We start from the raw sequence: 17603 nt of genomic DNA, 5'->3' as shown, positions 1-17603 counted from the left end.
TATATGAATGTAACAAGCCCCAAATGCGTATTTGATGAAGATTGCAAATACTTTAACATTCATGTATTTGTGATTTTTTTTTAGATTTGTGTGTGCATTGGAAATATGTTTATGAATCTTGTTTTTTATATGTGAATATTTTTTACTTACATATGAAATGAAACATATTTGTGTGTGCATTGAAAATGTATTTGTGTTTTGAGTCACATGTATATACAAATCCCCAAATACATTTGTAAATCTTTTTTGTGCATTTATGAATTTCTGTGTGCATTTATGAATTATGAGACTGTTCTAGCTCCATATATCTACTTATTATATGATATTTTTTGTTATTTAGTTTAAATTCTGAATGAATTTATAGTCTCGATACTAAAATATCTCAATAAGTTTATCTTTTTTTATTAAATTGTGTGAATATGGAGGAAACTATCATATAAATCTGATAGTTATGACTGTTATTATGTAACCATTCATCTTCAGTTAACGTCGCTGACAGCTGTGAAGTTATTTATAAACTCTAATGACTCTTCTGAACTTGATCTGGTTTTGTTCTTACGTGATCTAACACACGTGTGTGTGTGTGTGTGGAGGGTCACGTGACTTTCCAGCCGTCCAATCACATGCGATGGATTTGAATTTAAATCCCTCACCCTGCTGTCCCCCCTCTGGGCCGTGTGCGGGACCAGGATCGGACCCTCCAGCTCCGCGGGACTCAGGATCGCCCCCCGCTGGCCCACGGTGAAGATGGTGTTCCTGCTCTTCAGAGACGGCTTGGAGAAGAAACCTGGAAGACAAGGAGCACACGCTCAACCATGAGTCAGCACTTTAAAAAAAAAAGTGGTTCTGGTTCGACGCCTGATAGATTTGAACGTTTTTCTTCCACGATGTTAAATAAATCGGGAAATACCCCTTTTGTTTTTTATGCATCTTAAAAAAAGGCTAAAGGCCGTTACTTAGACATGAGCGGTCGGAGGGAAAAGAAACCGATAAGGCGGAGTCTCAAAATATTTTTGCATGGCAATATCTTAACGGATAGTTTTTTTTAATTATATAAGCAAGAAATATCACAGAAAACAAATTAAACCTTTTGGTAGCAATTGCTTCTTCAGCCCACTAGATGGAGCTGAGTTGTTTTTTCAGATCGGTCAGTGTTGAATTTTAGCGCAGATTGCGATAAAAAAAACTATCGTTAATATTTTCACCTCACTTGTATATTTAAGAAGTGATTTTAAAAGACTTTCTTTCTTACAAACGTCTTCCACCTTTCATTTCCTGTCACAACAACAATCTTCTACTTGCGCTCTTTTTTTCTCACTTAACACAGGGGTCCTACACTTATTCCAAAAGTCAAATTCAAGCACTTTCCAAGCATTTCAAGGTGCATTTCCATGCTTTTCCAGCACCTTCCAGCTGTGGTAAACTACATATTTGTATGAATCCAAAACCTCATCATGCATCAAAAGTCATTTTTTATAGAACATCACATAGAACACACATTTCAAGCACTTTTCAAACCTTGGAAACACCACATTAAAATTCAAGCGTCTGTGCTGGCGGGCGTCGGTGAGTCAACAGACGCCCTGAGGCGACGGTAAAGGGCAGCTTCCTGATCTGTCTGTTCGGTATGTTGCGGCGGAGGCACGCCCGTCCACCTGAACCGGACCACGACTGTGGGAAACCCCCGGGGCGTTCACTTCCCACAGTTACTTCACCTACACTTAGTTCTCTGCCAGTTCTGCTGGTCGGTGTCGCCTGGAGACGAGCCACATCCGTCCAGTGAGTTACATCACAGGATCGGCTCCAGACGTTCCAAACGTTTTTTATAAAATAAAGCACCGCCATCCTCTCTATAGAAGTCTATGAGAAAATGGTCCTACTTCTCTCTGCTGGCCACCAGGGGGCGACTCCTCTCTGGTTGTATAGAAGTCTATAAGAAAATGGTCCTACTTCTCTCTGCTGGCCACCAGGGGGCGACTCCTCTCTGGTTGTATAGAAGTCTATGAGAAAATGGTCCTACTTCTCTCTGCTGGCCACCAGGGGGCGACTCCTCTCTGGTTGTATAGAAGTCTATGAGAAAATGGTCCTACTTCTCTCTGCTGGCCACCAGGGGGCGACTCCTCTCTGGTTGTATAGAAGTCTATGAGAAAATGGTCCTACTTCTCTCTGCTGGCCACCAGGGGGCGACTCCTCTCTGGTTGTATAGAAGTCTATGAGAAAATGGTCCTACTTCTCTCTGCTGGCCACCAGGGGGCGACTCCTCTCTGGTTGTATAGAAGTCTATGAGAAAATGGTCCTACTTCTCTCTGCTGGCCACCAGGGGGGGAGACCTCTCTGGTTGTATAGAAGTCTATGAGAAAATGGTCCTACTTCTCTCTGCTGGCCACCAGGGGGCGACTCCTCTCTGGTTGTATAGAAGTCTATGAGAAAATGGTCCTACTTCTCTCTGCTGGCCACCAGGGGGCGACTCCTCTCTGGTTGTATAGAAGTCTATAAGAAAATGGTCCTACTTCTCTCTGCTGGCCACCAGGGGGCGACTCCTCTCTGGTTGTATAGAAGTCTATGAGAAAATGGTCCTACTTCTCTCTGCTGGCCACCAGGGGGCGCCTCCTCTCTGGTTGTATAGAAGTCTATGAGAAAATGGTCCTACTTCTCTCTGCTGGCCACCAGGGGGCGACTCCTCTCTGGTTGTATAGAAGTCTATGAGAAAATGGTCCTACTTCTCTCTTGATGTATTATCTCAGTAAACATTGTAAACATGAGTTTATGGTCTCAATCTCTAGTTTCAAGTCTTCTTCAATCCAGCATGATGTTCATTTAGTACATTATGGTCCATTTAGAGTCCACCAGACCAGAAAGCAGGGGATGCTTTAGGGGGCGGGGCTTACCTGCTGATTGACAGGTCGCTACCATGCTACCAATGCTAGTTAGCTACTAAGATGACTTTAACACACACACCTTTCTTGGCCGTGTCTTCGACTCCCATCAGGTCGTCTTTGTCGGCCACCTCCTCGTACTGCAGAGACAGAGACGCCATATATTAATTTAAGTAAAAATATGTTTAAAAACATTTATCTGTAAGGGAGGAAGAGAAGGACGATGTGAATCCACACTGACCTGCACTTTGAGCAGCCGGCCGCTGTAGGACTTGAAGTAACTGTAGTAGATCTTGCTCATCGTGTCCACGTACTCGTCTCGAATCTCCTTGGCAACCGTTCTCTCATTGGCCAACAGGAACTGGTAGAAAAACCTCCAGCGGGCGAAACAAAGCAGAAAACGTTAAAGGTGATTGTCTTCTTTATAATATGAGTGTATGATCGTGTTTCACACACACTTGGAATGACTTTTAAGGACTTTTTGTTTTGCTCCGCAAACAAAGAACTTAAATTAAGAAAACAGGCCTCATGTTGTTGAGTTGCTAAGCCCCGCCTCTGCCTGTGTTCCCCTTAGGAGAAATTCATCTTTATGATTTATAATTACGTTGTTGGCCAGCGACTGTAGATTCCTCAGAAACTCACGCCTCATTTGCATATTTAAACCAACATTTCAGGAATGGTGTTACACAAGAAATACTTGGTTTTAATGTCACTAATCAACGGGGGAAGTTTGATCTTTTATGACAGAGATATATCCTCATGTTTTGTCATTGTCTTTAAATCAGCTACAATGTGTGTTCTTTTACCTGCTTTTGCACTACGGCGTTCGGTCAGTGTAAACTGTATTTAAATGTGCAGATTTCTGTTCTGTAGATTTATATATTTGACAGGAAGACAGGAGGGTTGGGGTCTCACCGGTACTTCAGCAGGGTGTTCTGGGGGATCTGGTAGTTGGTCATCGGCTTCCTGAACGAGTAAACCTTCTGGAGGATGAACTCTCGGATCTTTGACACGGCCTGAAAGGAGGATAATAATAAGTCAGTTATAGAAGGCCGAGGGAAATAGAAAAATCAATCTGCAGAAACTTTGTGCTGCACATTTATGAAATACTGATGTCTCTGACTCCAGACGACCCGTCTGTGTGCGTGTCTCACCTTCAGCTTGAGGCGGTCCACGATGTCCTGGATGTCGGAGCAGGCCAGCGTCTCCCTGAAGCTCAGCTCTTTGGCGAAGTTGATCTTGTTGTTGAGCTCGTGCAGCTGCTCCAGGAAGTCCTGCTCCGTCACCGGACTGTCCAGGATGGTGCTGAACCGGGACACACGGGGGACACCGTCAGACCACCGCCGTCCCGCTCCTGGACGCCACAACAGGGTCCGCCCCCCCCCATACTTACGCGATCATGGCCCCGGGCACCACCAGCTCGTCCACCAGCTGGCTGAGGTGGCTGCGCACCGCCTGCCGGTTCTTCAGCCGGACGTTCATGCTGACCGACTGCTGCTGCAGCGTCTGGATCTCGCTGCTGATGGAGGACAGGTCGCTCTGGAAGCCGCTCAGCATGCCCTCCATGCGCTGGCAGGACGGCATAAAGATGCAATAAAATGACCCTCTCAGCCGGAACTTTATATAACGAATCACATCCGCCATCATAGAATAGAATAAACAGTCATATCATCTCTGGCTCTTGTCAACCTCAGCTGGTTGCTAGGCAACGGGAGCGGCTAAGGGGAAGGAGGTGGGATATGATGTCGCTAATAGAAATTCACCATGATCGACTTAATGGGAGAGGTTTTCTTTGTGATTGTGTGTGCGATAAAATCTTGTATCGTCCCGTCGGCAGCGAGTGACATCATCGTCTAAACCTTCACCGATTGGTTCGTTATCTGAGCAAGAGAAGCTGAATAACAGGGTTCCTACACCTTTATTCAAAGTCAAATTCAAGCACTAAAACCACAAAACGCAGGCGTCCTGGATGTTCTCCTGACTCAGAGTCTGACCTCATCATGCAGTGCATTGTGGGAGCAGGTCTTACCTCCAGTATGGAGTCGCAGGCAGTGATCTGGTTGTGCAGCAGAGCGATGTTCTGACTCTCCTTGATGTCTGACAGGAAAACTAAGAAACACATGTTCACCTCGCGTTCACTCCTCTGCCGTGACAGTGAGCCGGACAGCGTTTTGAAGTGATAATCACGATTATCCCAGTAAAAAACAAAATTAAGAGAAATAAAAAGTAATAAAAAATACACTGGACCATTTAGGTTCAAGTGGAGACGGAGAAAGAGTTTGTGAAGCAGCAGATGAAGGATACAGTCTTTGATGGAGGCCTGTTCGATCCTCTGCAGCTCCGACTCCACCTGTTTGGAATACTGACGGAGGTCCACGCCCTGAACACACACAGCAGAGAGACGCCGCCGTCACACATCCCATAATACACACGCCTCTGGAGCTGTGACATCACTCTACGGCCCCGCCGACATGTCGTCACCATGACAACTAACAACCATCACCACTGTCTTTGTCACATGACCAGAGTCTCACCGTCCGGAGCGCCTCCTTCACCAGGTCGTCTTCCAGGTTGGCCTGGATGTGAACTGCAGGAGACAAGAGAGGCGTTCAGGGCACATGGAAACATCCGGACAGAAACCTGCTGCAGGTTTAAGAAGCAGAATCACGCTTACTGTCCACTTCGTCCAGGATGAACTCGTCGGTGGTGAGGTCCAGCTCTCCCAGGTTCAGGTCTGTGATGTCACCGTCGGTGTTCTAGACAAAACAACCACAGACGTAACCATCACAACTCACCTAACTTTATTGTTTTGTTTCTATTTGAATGTAACTGTTTTTATTCTATTTAATGATTTTTAATGTAACTTTTACTGGTTTTATTGAATGAAAAAATGAATACTTTATTACAGACGTTTAATATAAAATAGATAAAAATAAAGACAATACAAATACAAAATTATTCTATTTAATGTAACTTTTACTGTTTTTATTCTATTTTAATGCAACTGTAACAGCTTTTATTCTATATAATGTAACTTTTTCTGTTTTTATTCTATTTTATTGTAACATTTCCAGTTTTTAATTCTATTTTAATTATTTTAATGTAACTTTAACTGCTTTAATTCTTACTTTAATCATTTTAAATGTCAAGGCTCTGTAAAACTCTCTGAATTGTCCTGTGTATTAATACTAATACACGTGAATCAAACACTGAAACACCTGCTCTCCTCACAGGTGACGTGCTACGTTGTTGTCACGGTGATGCGTTCAAGGAACTCTGTGTTCGGACGGGATGCTAACGGCTACATTAGCTTCTAGCAACAAGAACACACGAAATACGCACTCCGGAAAGATGATTGCTTTTTAAGACGTCATGGCTTTTTAAGTCCGTCTCACTAGCAGCTAGTCGGCTAAGTGTAACGTCACAGGTCGCTGGTGATGATGAATCCCGGGTGAGCGCTAACGCGATAAGGAATGACTACGAAGCGCAAGAACGGATGCATATTGTATTATTATTTTACTACAAATTGAAGATTCAAGCAGAAGACGTGAAACGTCACCTCGTCTTGTAGATACGCCATGGCGATGTCCGTCGAGTTCCCGGCTGTGTTTACATCGGGACCAGCCCCGACGGCTGCAGCAGCTACCTCCGCCATTACGGCCAATTTACGTCTCACGTTAAAGAGAGAGAAACAATACAAACGAACAGTTCCGCCTCGTCGTCACCGAAAACGAAGACGGCCCTGAGTTTACGAACAGAAGGGAATATATAAATACGATGTGAGCTAAATAAACTAAAACAAAATGAATTTGTGTTTATTTGGTGTAAAACATTAACGCATTTATAACATGATTTTGTTCCCTGTTACTCCGGTGTTGTAACTTTCTCGTCGGACAGATTGAAAACGACGGACTGGCTTCCGTTCGCGGACAGCGTGAAAGTATCGCGAGAACTTTGCCGCTTCCTCTTCGCACGCAACCAACTTCCAAGATGGTGAGAACAATTTCTGTCAACCCGGGACAAGATTTTAAATCTTCGATCATCTGGCTGTAAACTCATCCGTTTATTGCGTTTAGACGTTTAATAAATCTGGTACAGTCTGTGTGAGCGGATCGATGTTGAATTGTTGACATATTAGTCTCGAAAATGGACGAATTAACGCGGTTTACTGGCAACTCTTTGAGCTGAGGTGAACGGACCGATTCCAGCTAACTAGCGCGAGTTGTAGAGTGTTTTATTGTGTGATTGGCGTATACTTCACAACGTTACACAAGTGTTGTTATTTACTACGGAAGGCGGGCGGAACGAGTCAACTTTACCGGCGTTGACGTTGCAAAAACGCTGCTAGTTGAAGGCGGCGAGCTGTTGAAGCTAACTAGCCTCGTAGCATCCAATGGCAATGTGTTAGCATGTTTGGCTGCATGAGACATAACGTGCATGTGGAACAGGCTTTAAACGCGGATCAGATGAAGGTCCGGGGTCCGCCTGGTGGACTCTGGTGGTCTGAGTTGTTCTGAAGGTTTTAGAAGAGGAACTAAAGCTCCATTAGCTGCGCTAACTGGAGCCAAAATAACGTTAGCTGCAGAAGCACAAACACAATCTTTTTAAGACTGAATACTGGTTTTAAAGCTGCAGCGGTTGAAGTAAGTTTCTAAAGACACGCATACATGTTTGAGTGTGTTTTCAAGGTTTGAAAAGGTCTTGGATTTAGAATAAAGGTCTTGAAATGTGTGTTCTATGTAACATCATGTTGGTTGTTTAGAGGACAATAACATCTCATTTAATGTGATGAACAAGTGACATAATAAGTAGACTGAATACTGACCATTGGATTGATACAAATATGGAGTTTACCACAGCTGGAAGGGGCTGGAAAAGCATGGAAATGCTTGAGTTTGACTTTGTTAAAGGTGTAGGAGCCCTGCATATGTCTTGTTGCTAGTATTGATCGGATGGTAATCAACAGCAGGTTGACGTGTATGTCTTGTTTGTTTCCAGTCTCTAGTCATCCCTGAGAAGTTCCAGCACATTCTTCGTGTTCTCAACACGAACATTGATGGCAGGAGGAAGATCGCCTTCGCCATCACTGCCATCAAGGTGAGGTTTCCACTCTGGGGGGGGAAGTGCGGTGCTTTTTTGTTCGTACCTGTCGTCCCTCCTTGACGTCCCCGTCTCTCTCGTCTCAGGGTGTTGGCAGACGTTACGCTCATGTCGTCCTGAGGAAAGCCGACATCGACCTCAACAAGAGGGCCGGAGAGCTGACCGATGATGAGGTGAGTCTGGGGGATCTGTGGAGGCATCTAACGGAACTTCCTTTTCAGTTTAAAGCTGCCAGGCTGAAAGCTTCGGCCTGTTTATGGTAGATTTTGTTATTTTGCATCGATTGCCAGTAGGGATGAAAATGGGGGCTTTTTTTAGCATCTTTCTGCATGAATTTATTTCTGTTAACAAAATGTTGAAATGCTGGATTTGTCTTTTCAGGTTGAGCGTGTGGTCACCATCATGCAGAACCCTCGCCAGTACAAAATCCCAGACTGGTTCCTCAACAGGCAAAAGGATGTTAAGGATGGCAAATACAGCCAGGTGGGTTGGCGTTGAATCACACGTAAGAAGTCAAGTTATATGAGTAGAAGTAAACAGCCTTTACTTGAGCTGCTGATTCAGAGACGCAGGTTTTTAAAGAGGATTCAGATCCGACGGATCAGGAATGTGGTGACGCCGCATGCTTCACGTGGCGTTGAGATGATAGAACGCTCTGCTGTCGCTTTCAGGTCCTCGCTAACGGTCTGGACAACAAACTGAGAGAAGATCTGGAGAGGCTGAAGAAGATCCGGGCTCACCGTGGTCTCAGGCACTTCTGGGGGTAAGAGATCTGGTCCAGTCTGCGTCCCCTTTTTACTGTTAAACCACGCATCATATGTTGGGTTTGGTTTTATTTATATATATATATATATATATATATATAGTTGGAGGAAAATGTTTCTGAAAATGCAACTGATTTAAAAATCTTAAGTGATGTCAACCTTTTAAAACAGACTCGTTCAGGGAAGCGTGTAATTTTCACCGCCCTTTACTACCACGCCTGAAAACCCATCACATGACCTTTCACGTACACCGGGCAACGCTTCTAATGCGCCTGCTAGTTGAGTTGTTTTCTTCTGGAAAAGTGTCACATGGCTGATGAGACCCAATGAAGAAGCCACCAGTGTTTCTGCTCAGCCAGACAAAGAAACGTCTTAGTTTTTCAGGAATCCTAAAACGCTAAAGTAGTCTGGATGTTCGGTGTAAACGCAGCACGAGTTGCTCTTTTTAAAACTAAATGCAGTGGAAACGGTTTCTTTTTAAAATATTAACTGTGTCGTCTCTTCCTTCCAGTCTGCGTGTGCGCGGTCAGCACACCAAGACCACCGGCCGCCGCGGTCGCACCGTCGGTGTGTCCAAGAAGAAGTAGAATCCCATCTTCCCGTTTTGTTTCAATAAAAGCTCAAAAGTTGGAAATCTGTCCGTTTCTTTTTAAACAAACTGGTCCAGGTTTTGGCTTCTGTGTCATTTTCATTTTGTTGAAGCGCTTCTCTTATGATTTTAATCTTTGACAAAAACACATCATCCATAAAATCTGGACACAGGGCTGGTACGGGTGCTGGAAATCCTTGAAAACACTTGAGTTTTAGTGTGGTGTTTCCAAGGTGTGAAAGTGCTTGGATTTAGACTAAAGGTGTATAAATGTGTGTTGTATGTGATGACATCTATGATAGAACAGAGAAAAGAAGATCTCCATATTTGAGGGACTGAAAACAGCATTTTGTGACATTTCTTTATGAAAAATGACTTTTGATGATGAACAGATGATGAAAATAGTTGGTGATTATATTTCTGTGGATCTGTTAGTGGAATTAGTTTTCCTTTCATTTGTGGTCCTTCTGTAAAAAGCTGTCTCCAAACATCATGTTGGTTGTTTAGAGGACAATAACATCTCATTTAATGTGATGAACAAGTGACATAATAAGTAGACTGAATACTGACCATAGGATTGGTACAAAGATGGAGTTTACCACAGCTGGAAGGGGCTGGAAAAGCATGGAAATGCACCTTGAAATGTGCTTGAATTTGACTTTGGACATCAAAGCTAGAAATGAATGAATATTCTGTATCGATGCCGTTAAACGGTGTAAAATTCTGCATTCAAAACCACATCTTATTTTTGACATCAAAGAGTTTAAGTTTATTGTGCTGCATCGCTGACAGAACGTAGAAGTACACAACAAAAGGGAAGGAAATATTTCATTACTCATACAAATACAAGAGAAGTATGGTTGAACTTAAACGGTTGCAGGAAATCTATAAAGTGCATAAAGAAATTAACTCGGGTTGAATCCAGCTGAGAATTATGGCTTTTTTAAAAGATGCAAAGTTTGAAATGTTGAGATTTATGTGAAATGTAAAGTGGGTGTTACAGCTACATCGTTAAAAGGTGGAAAAAGCTTAAATTGTGAATCTTATTAAAATATAACAGACAACTTCAAAGGTCCCTGTACATCTTTGTAGCTCTTCCACGTTTAAAAAGAATAAAACGAGCAAAGGGACCTCGCACATACTTCTCTTCTTATAACGAGGCTTTGAAGAAACACCTCCTCACCAACTGAAATATTGCTGCTAAAATGTGTCGACACCCTGTCCCACCCCAGTGCATGCTGGGATAGGCACCAGCCCTTTTACACGATAAGCATGTTTAGAAAAAAATCGGCGGGTGCGTTTTTGCAGGAATCCGGTTCGTCTTTAAAGCTTGTGCACGTTTAAAAGCTGCGTTTCTGAAGCTTTAGTTTAGAAGCGAAATCAGTGACCCGACGTGTCCGAAGTCTCATCGGATTTCAAAATACACAGATTTTATTTATTTAACTCCGAACAAATACGTGAAAAGAAAAGTAAAAATCACTGACTGATTAGATTGTTATTTCTCTGATCTTACTGGAGAAATATTAAGATGCCTAAAGTCTTTACAGCTTTAATATTTAACAATTTCCTGAACAACAAAATACAGACTTATGGAGAAATAATCCGACAATCATCACTGACCTACTAGACATGTCTGTAGTTCCTCTTTTATTTGGGGCCGTCGGCAACGAGCACCTGGACCCCCCGACGAGGTGTAGCCTCCAGCCAATCAGCAGCCTCATTCTCATTCCCCGGGTAGGACAGGCCCTACACAGAGAGAGGGAGCAGGCAGGCCACCGCAGGATGAAGCCACTCAACATTCGGCACCTTCCCCCGCAGGTCCGCGAAGTGATGCGGACGTGTCGATTTGTGCTTCGGAACCGTCGTGAAATAATCAGAAAATTAACGTTTGGATTCTTTCCGATTCGTGGCTTTCATCTCGTATAACGGCCGACTTTAACGGAGACGGCATGTTTAAAGACGTAAGTAGAGTTGGCGAAACATTTCAAACCAAATAACTGATGAGTTTAGATTATTAGTCACGTTTAGATCAAGACATTCACGGAAATCTATTTGTCAGGAGAAAGAAAAGATTTGTTGAGGACTTACACAATGATTGGACTGGACACGATTTTAATTACTGCATCAAAATAAAATAAATAAAAAACATAGTGTTAACTTACAAAAAAGTCAATTAATGTAGATACTATTTAAATATCGTGACTAGGTTTAAATTTAGACGTACAACCTCACGATGTCATTGACGTAGAAAGTCAAAACTTTGTAGAATTTGAAGTTCTCATATTCAGTTATTTTACCTTCAAAAGATGCCAATTTGAATGTTGTATTAGGCGTCAGGATTTGAGTTTGAGGAACGATCCTATTTGCTGAAACACAATCTTTTCTAAAACGGTGCTAAAAACGAATTCAAAGTATTTTCAAATGTGTTGCAGTTAAGAATTTGAAGAAAAAACAACAACAACAAAAAAGAAAATCCGGGAAAGAAATCCTGCTTTTCATCTTCAGATTAACAGCGAAGATTATTAATCCCACATCTCCCCCCGATAGCCGCTCACGGACGTCATCTTCAAAACGAAGGCTGGTTGTTTGGCAAGCGCACTAAGCAAAGATCTACCAGCTGGGTTAAAATCCTCCTTCAGGCCGGACGTTTCAGGTCTTAACACGGGAAAAAGAAGAAGCGTGACTAGCGACGAGCGGCTCGGCCTCATCCCTCCTTCTGAGCCGGAGGAGACTTCTGCTGTTGTTGTTGTGGTTGTTGGTCCTTGGTGGGAGCGTAGTAGAGCTCCAGAGGCTTCCTCACCTTCCAGTACTTCTCGTTGACCAACTCCAGAGTCAGAGAGCCGTTCAGCGTCTGGAAGGGAAGAAACGAGGGAAGAGCTGAATAAAAAGGAAACAAACGGGGGAGTTTCTTCTGTACAAAGTGGAGAACTAATTCCATCAGTGTTTCCTGGGGATCATTAGGACTCACGGAGAACTGGCCTCCCCTCGTCATGATGTAGATGGTGTACTGTTTCTCACTGATGTTCCTCAGACTCGAACCCTCTCCGCCACCCGCCGCACCTCCGGTTTCTCCCACGTCCTCTCCTCCTCCTCCTCCTCCTCCTCCTTCCTCCCCCTCTCCTCCTCTGCTCTCAGTCTCTCCGCCGCCGGTTTGCCTGTCCTCCAGGGCGATGCGCAGAGCGAGGTATTTGGACAGATGGTCCACCGTGGCGTTCGCCGTCGTCTTCACGTATCTGCAAAAGGAAGAACGTTCAACTGTGAGAATACAAGAAAGATATCAGAGCAAATATAAGGAAACAAATGCCGGTTCCTACACCTTCTCCAAAGTCACATTTCAGCACTTTTCAAGGTGCATTTCCATGCTTTTCCAGCCCCTTCCAGCTGTGGTAAACTCCATATTTGTACCAATCCAATGGTCAGTATTCAGTCTACTTATTATGTCACTTGTTCATCACATTAAATGAGATGTTATTGTCCTCTAAACAACCAACATGATGTTTGGAGACAGCTTTTTACAGTGACTTGAAGACAACCTGCATTTAATGAGGTTTATTCTCTTTACTTTTGACAAAAATGTCCTAAAGTCCAACCTGACGGGCATCATGCTAATTATTTTTTTAGATTAATTTACAACAGTATGGTTTTTATAATCCTGGAGGGAGACTGTGTTCCGGTCTCACCTGGTCTGGTTGTAGTCCTCGGCCTGGACCAGCTCCGGGTGCGGTCTGAACACCAGCTCGATCTCCGAGGCCGGCCCCTCTTTGTTGCGCCTCAGCGACGGCGTGAGGCTGCCGACGCTGTCCGCCTCGGCCCCCGAGCCGTCGTCGGATGCCCGCGGCCGCTTGCGACTCGGCCCGGCCTCCGAGGGGGTCTGGCCGGGGGGCAGGGGGGCGTGCGAGGGCGCCGAGTCGTGAGACAGGTGGGAGCGAGCGTCGCCGTTGTCTTCGCCGCCGCTGAAGGTGGTGTTGTCGCTCTCCTGGGTCGGCTTCTTCACCCGGTGGTTCCTGATGGACACAAGATTCAGGTTCAAGTCAGGAACAGATCTCAGATATGTTTTAATTACTGATGGCCCCCCCCACACCTCTCAGACCTGTAGCGGGCCTGCTGCCCCCGGTGGTCTCCCCTCTCCCCCCCAAACCTCTCAGACCTGTAGCAGGCCTGCTGCCCCCGGTGGTCTCCCCTCTCCCCCCCACACCTCTCAGACCTGTAGCGGGCCTGCTGCCCCCGGTGGTCTCCCCTCTCCCCCCCACACCTCTCAGACCTGTAGCGGGCCTGCTGTCGGAGCCCCTCCTCGATGCTGGAGCTCAGCGCCTCCTTGTTGTGCAGCCTGTTGAGCCGTTCCAGGACGCGGCGCTGGTGGGCCTCGTACTCGTCCCGACTCGGGTAGATCTTGGAGATCAGCGCGTCGAAGTTCGAGTCTCGGCGCAGCGAACGCCTGGAGACCAGCTTCTTCCTGCAGGTCGGACACTCTTTGTTCCTGGGGGAGTAGATCAGTTTAAGAGTTATAGCAGCATTATAATGAATGATAAGACTTTATTTTGTCCACGCGGCGGTCCGTGACTCACCCCGATCGCAGCGCCGTGACGATGCAGTCGGAGCAGAAGCGGTGCAGACACTCTTTGGTGGTCATGGTGTTCTTCAGCATGTCCAGACAGATCGGACACATCAGCTCGCTGTGCAGAGAGCGAGGAGACACCGCCACCTCCGTCCCATCCATGATCGCCTCCTAACAAATAAACAATTTGTCAAGTGTGATGAAAAGAATGAGCACAAACACAAACTAACAAAGCAGTGTTGTTGTTTTTTACCTGAGGGCTCCTGTGAAGCTCATACAGGCTCAGCTCCCAGGACTTACTGGGAGTCTGGATGTTCACTGGAGCCGCCATGACGACTGGGGACAGTCCTCACCAGACCTAGGAGACACACACACACACGCACACACACACGCACACGCACACGCACACACACACACTACATATTTGTATCAATCCAATCCTCAGTATTCAGTCTACTTATTATTGCACTTGTTCATCACATTAAATGAGATGTTACTACTACTTTCTTATCTATAATATAGATAGATAGATAGATAGATAGATAGATAGATAGATAGATAGATAGATAGATAAAACATCACCAAATAAAATCCTGTAATATTATTCTGCATCATTTCTCCTTTTATATTTACTACTATACTTAAGTACACTGTAGTGCCAATACCTGTGTACTTTGAGTATACGTTGACTGCAGTATTACTACTTGTACTTTAGTTAAAGTACTGTGAAATTACAGAACAAATAACAATCTTCGTTGTCGTAAACACACTGAGCATCAAACTTCCTATATGGGGGGGGGGGGGGGGACTCGGTTTCAGTCAATAAAGAAGTTTGCAAAGTTGGATTTACACCTACATAGCGAGGACGTCACATTCCTTCCTTGGAAGTAGAGTAACAGGAGAAAAAACGCTGGAAATCCAAGTAGAAACTCACCTGACGTTCAGCGGTAACTGACGGCCAGCTGACCCGAGGAGACCCCCCTCCCCCGCAACAAACACACACACAGCTCCCCCGAAAAGGCCCCGTAAATATCCGTGCTAACGACGGCTCCGGCGGGGCTCCGGCGGGGCTCCTGCTGACGCCGGCGGCGGACTGCTGTTTAGTCACGGTTGGGTCTCGCTCGAAGACAAAAGAAGCCACAAAAGACGAAGAGCAGCATTATTTCCCTCCCCGAGCTACCGCGGCTAGCTAACGTTAGCAGTGGCCATCTTTCTTCTTCTTCTTCTTCTTCTTCTCCCGGAACAGACTCTTCCCCACCGCCAGGGACGCGTCTCCCCTTTCTCTGCTGCAGTGACCCCTAGCGGCAACTGAATCTAATTAGATAGATAGATAGATAGATAGATAGATAGATAGATAGATAGATAGATAGATAGATAGATAGATAGATAGATAGATAGATAGATAGATAGATAGATAGATAGATAGATAGATAGATGGATGGATGGATGGATGGATGGATGGATGGAAGGAAGGAAGGAAGGAAGGAAGGAAGGAAGGAAGGAACAATGTGAGCAGAGTGATCAGACAAATCCATGAAAATCAAATATATTTAATGTGACCAGATCACGAAACAGACCGCCCTAGTGCCTTTGTATCTATTTATGATTTTTTTTTAAATAACGCTTATTGCCTCCACGTTGACAACAGGAGCGTTATATAGCTCCTTTCATTCTTACCTTTCACAATAAAAGCCTGAGACGTATAGATACGCACAGGGTGAGGCACACAGCATCGTCACCCCAGCCGACTGTTCACCCCCACTCCCCTCCGGGAGGCGTTACAGGTCTCTCCGCACCCGGACCAGTTAATACACAGCACATATCTGTACATAGTGTACATATCTCTCTGCATTGTTCATACTGCATATTTATTCTGCTCTTATAATGTTACATACATATGTCATATATGATTTATTTACTTGTCTATACTGCTCACATTGCACTTATTAATTCTCTTTCACCGTAAAAAAAACAACTAACAGTCGCACTTTTCTTTTGCATTGGTCAAATGACAACGGAAAAACAGTTCAATGTCCTTTCTACTCCTGTGATTTTAACATTGAGGTATTGCTACTTTTATTCGAGTAAAAGAGGTTCATACTCATTTAAATACCAATGCTTGATTTGCTGCTCACTAAGCCACTTAAAAATGACCTTCTGTAATTAAATTGCAACTTTTTTTTAGTCATGAGTCACTCTATAATGTGACATTGTGTTTTTTAAACTGTGAAAGGCGTTTCACAAATGAAGATTCCTGCCCTCCATTGTGCTCCAAAAGAGAAGGAACATTTGAAACAATAGCTCCGGTTTTAATGAACAGCAATGAGGGAGTGTGGCAGTGTCATGACCAATGACTTTGCATCGTCATGGAATGATATGTGGAATGTTCTAATTGATTGGTATTTCCTCGCCTGCGCCACACCTCGCGGTGGTGCCGCCCCTACAGGAATGTGGCTGAGTCGGGCCAGAATACCCCCACGGCGCTCATCTCCACTCATTTCACACTGGAGAGATGTGCTGGTGTTGTTTGTGTAGAATGACAGAGCAGTTTCAGAGGTGGCTCGAAGGGCATAAATCAGAGGTCTTCAACAGACGTCGCTAGGATTTAAAGACGGGGGTTTAGCCCATCTTTTTAGTACTGTATTAGAACTGCACAACAACCAGTGAAGAAGTTAGTAACAAGTTAAAGGCACATTGTCTTCCATGCGCTTCTGTTGAACAAGTGTTACTGTCATGTTAACTTTAAGACACATTAAAGCTGCATACTGTGATACCATATCTAATTCCTCTCTCCATTAAATACGCTGCAGGTCTGAAGAATGTACTTTAATTACTGTAGATTGGTTCATTCAGAGTGTGCTTCTGCTCAGTCATGTTTCTGTCATAAAGTATACAGTAGAATAAACCAAGACTGGTTTTAAAGGTCACAGTAATCTCACAACATAAATGTGAACTTTACCCAAATAATTGTATTAATATGTATTTATTCTGTATTTATCCCAGCAAAATGAGGATACAGTTGCTGTAAAAATACAAAAAAAAAAGATGTTTACAAGCCCTGCGATAGACTGGCGACCTGTCCAGGGTGTACCCTGCCTTCGCCCAATGATTGCTGGGATCGGCTCCAGCCCCCCCGTGACCCTGAATATAGGATAAGCGGTAGACAATGGATGGATGGAAGATGTTTACAGAAATTCATCTTTCTAAAGTATATTCTTTCTACAGACTATGATGCTATAATTCTAAAACTCTATGTATACCCTTTCATCGGTGTGAGGTTATTCTGAAAATAAAGGCAACAAAATAAATAAAAAATAAAAAAGCCAAGGTTTCTGTAACAAAACTACTTACTGTAGTTAGGTTGAGCAACGAATCTAGCTTTAGTCAACGAAACAACTGTAAGCTTTTGGCAACTAGACATCTCTGTTAGTTTTAGGAAACAAAACAACCTATTTAGAGGTTTAGGCAAAAAGAAGAAGAAAAAAAAAATAGCTTTAGGAAACAACTAAGCTAGTCCACAAAACTACTTTTGCTTACCAATAGTAGCTATTATTACAATTGTTGCGTTGATATTACATTAGCCCGCAACAACATAACTGCATAGCAAAGCCTATTAATTAATGGAGAGGCCTGTTTTCTGGGTCCCCCCCTTCCCGGCACGTACCACTTTACCCACTCTCTGGGGGGAAGGGGGAGGGGCGTGGTAGCTGACTCGGGAA

At 44.2% G+C, this 17603-nt stretch overlaps 3 protein-coding genes across 4 annotated transcripts in view; 1 reads left to right on the top strand and 2 right to left on the bottom strand.

Moving 5' to 3' along the window:
- vps52 (VPS52 subunit of GARP complex) overlaps nucleotides 1–6568 on the bottom strand; it is an 11000-nt gene extending 4432 nt beyond the window's left edge. Inside the window, exons 1-11 of the mRNA XM_084031948.1 lie at nucleotides 6436–6568; nucleotides 5551–5632; nucleotides 5411–5463; nucleotides 5181–5256; nucleotides 4906–4973; nucleotides 4270–4445; nucleotides 4031–4181; nucleotides 3792–3892; nucleotides 3118–3250; nucleotides 2959–3016; nucleotides 654–787 (exon numbers count right to left, since the gene is read on the bottom strand). Of these exons, the coding sequence (XP_083888074.1) occupies nucleotides 654–787; nucleotides 2959–3016; nucleotides 3118–3250; nucleotides 3792–3892; nucleotides 4031–4181; nucleotides 4270–4445; nucleotides 4906–4973; nucleotides 5181–5256; nucleotides 5411–5463; nucleotides 5551–5632; nucleotides 6436–6531 (1128 nt within the window). The 5' untranslated portion in view covers nucleotides 6532–6568. The remainder of the gene's footprint in view (nucleotides 1–653; nucleotides 788–2958; nucleotides 3017–3117; nucleotides 3251–3791; nucleotides 3893–4030; nucleotides 4182–4269; nucleotides 4446–4905; nucleotides 4974–5180; nucleotides 5257–5410; nucleotides 5464–5550; nucleotides 5633–6435) is intronic.
- A 187-nt stretch (nucleotides 6569–6755) lies between these two features.
- Nucleotides 6756–9374, top strand: rps18 (ribosomal protein S18). The gene is made up of 6 exons (XM_084032266.1): nucleotides 6756–6869; nucleotides 7875–7973; nucleotides 8063–8149; nucleotides 8358–8459; nucleotides 8648–8739; nucleotides 9252–9374. Exons 1-6 carry the CDS (start codon nucleotides 6867–6869, stop codon nucleotides 9325–9327), a joined length of 459 nt encoding a protein of 152 aa, XP_083888392.1. The 5' UTR covers nucleotides 6756–6866; the 3' UTR covers nucleotides 9328–9374.
- Nucleotides 9375–9514: 140 nt separating this feature from the next.
- Nucleotides 9515–15102, bottom strand: LOC311028007 (E3 ubiquitin-protein ligase RING2-A-like). Of its 2 annotated transcripts, none has more exons than XM_084032257.1 (7): nucleotides 14819–15102; nucleotides 14138–14242; nucleotides 13895–14055; nucleotides 13582–13806; nucleotides 13010–13333; nucleotides 12298–12562; nucleotides 9515–12180 (listed from the first exon to the last, which is right to left on the bottom strand). In XM_084032257.1, the coding sequence occupies exons 2-7, from the start codon at nucleotides 14213–14215 to the stop codon at nucleotides 12034–12036; spliced, it is 1200 nt and encodes a 399-aa protein (XP_083888383.1). In that variant the 5' UTR covers nucleotides 14216–14242; nucleotides 14819–15102; the 3' UTR covers nucleotides 9515–12033. The 2 variants fall into 2 exon arrangements, with proteins under 2 accessions (XP_083888383.1, XP_083888384.1); XM_084032258.1 differs by having other exon boundaries at nucleotides 13591–13806.
- Between the last annotated feature and the right edge of the window lie 2501 nt (nucleotides 15103–17603).

This window comes from Eutrigla gurnardus (genome assembly GCF_963514095.1).
Source record: "Eutrigla gurnardus genome assembly, chromosome: 17".
NCBI lineage: Eukaryota > Metazoa > Chordata > Actinopteri > Perciformes > Triglidae > Eutrigla > Eutrigla gurnardus.
The sequence above is the reverse complement of the archived record's forward strand: the minus strand, read 5'-3'. Positions and strand labels throughout refer to the sequence as shown.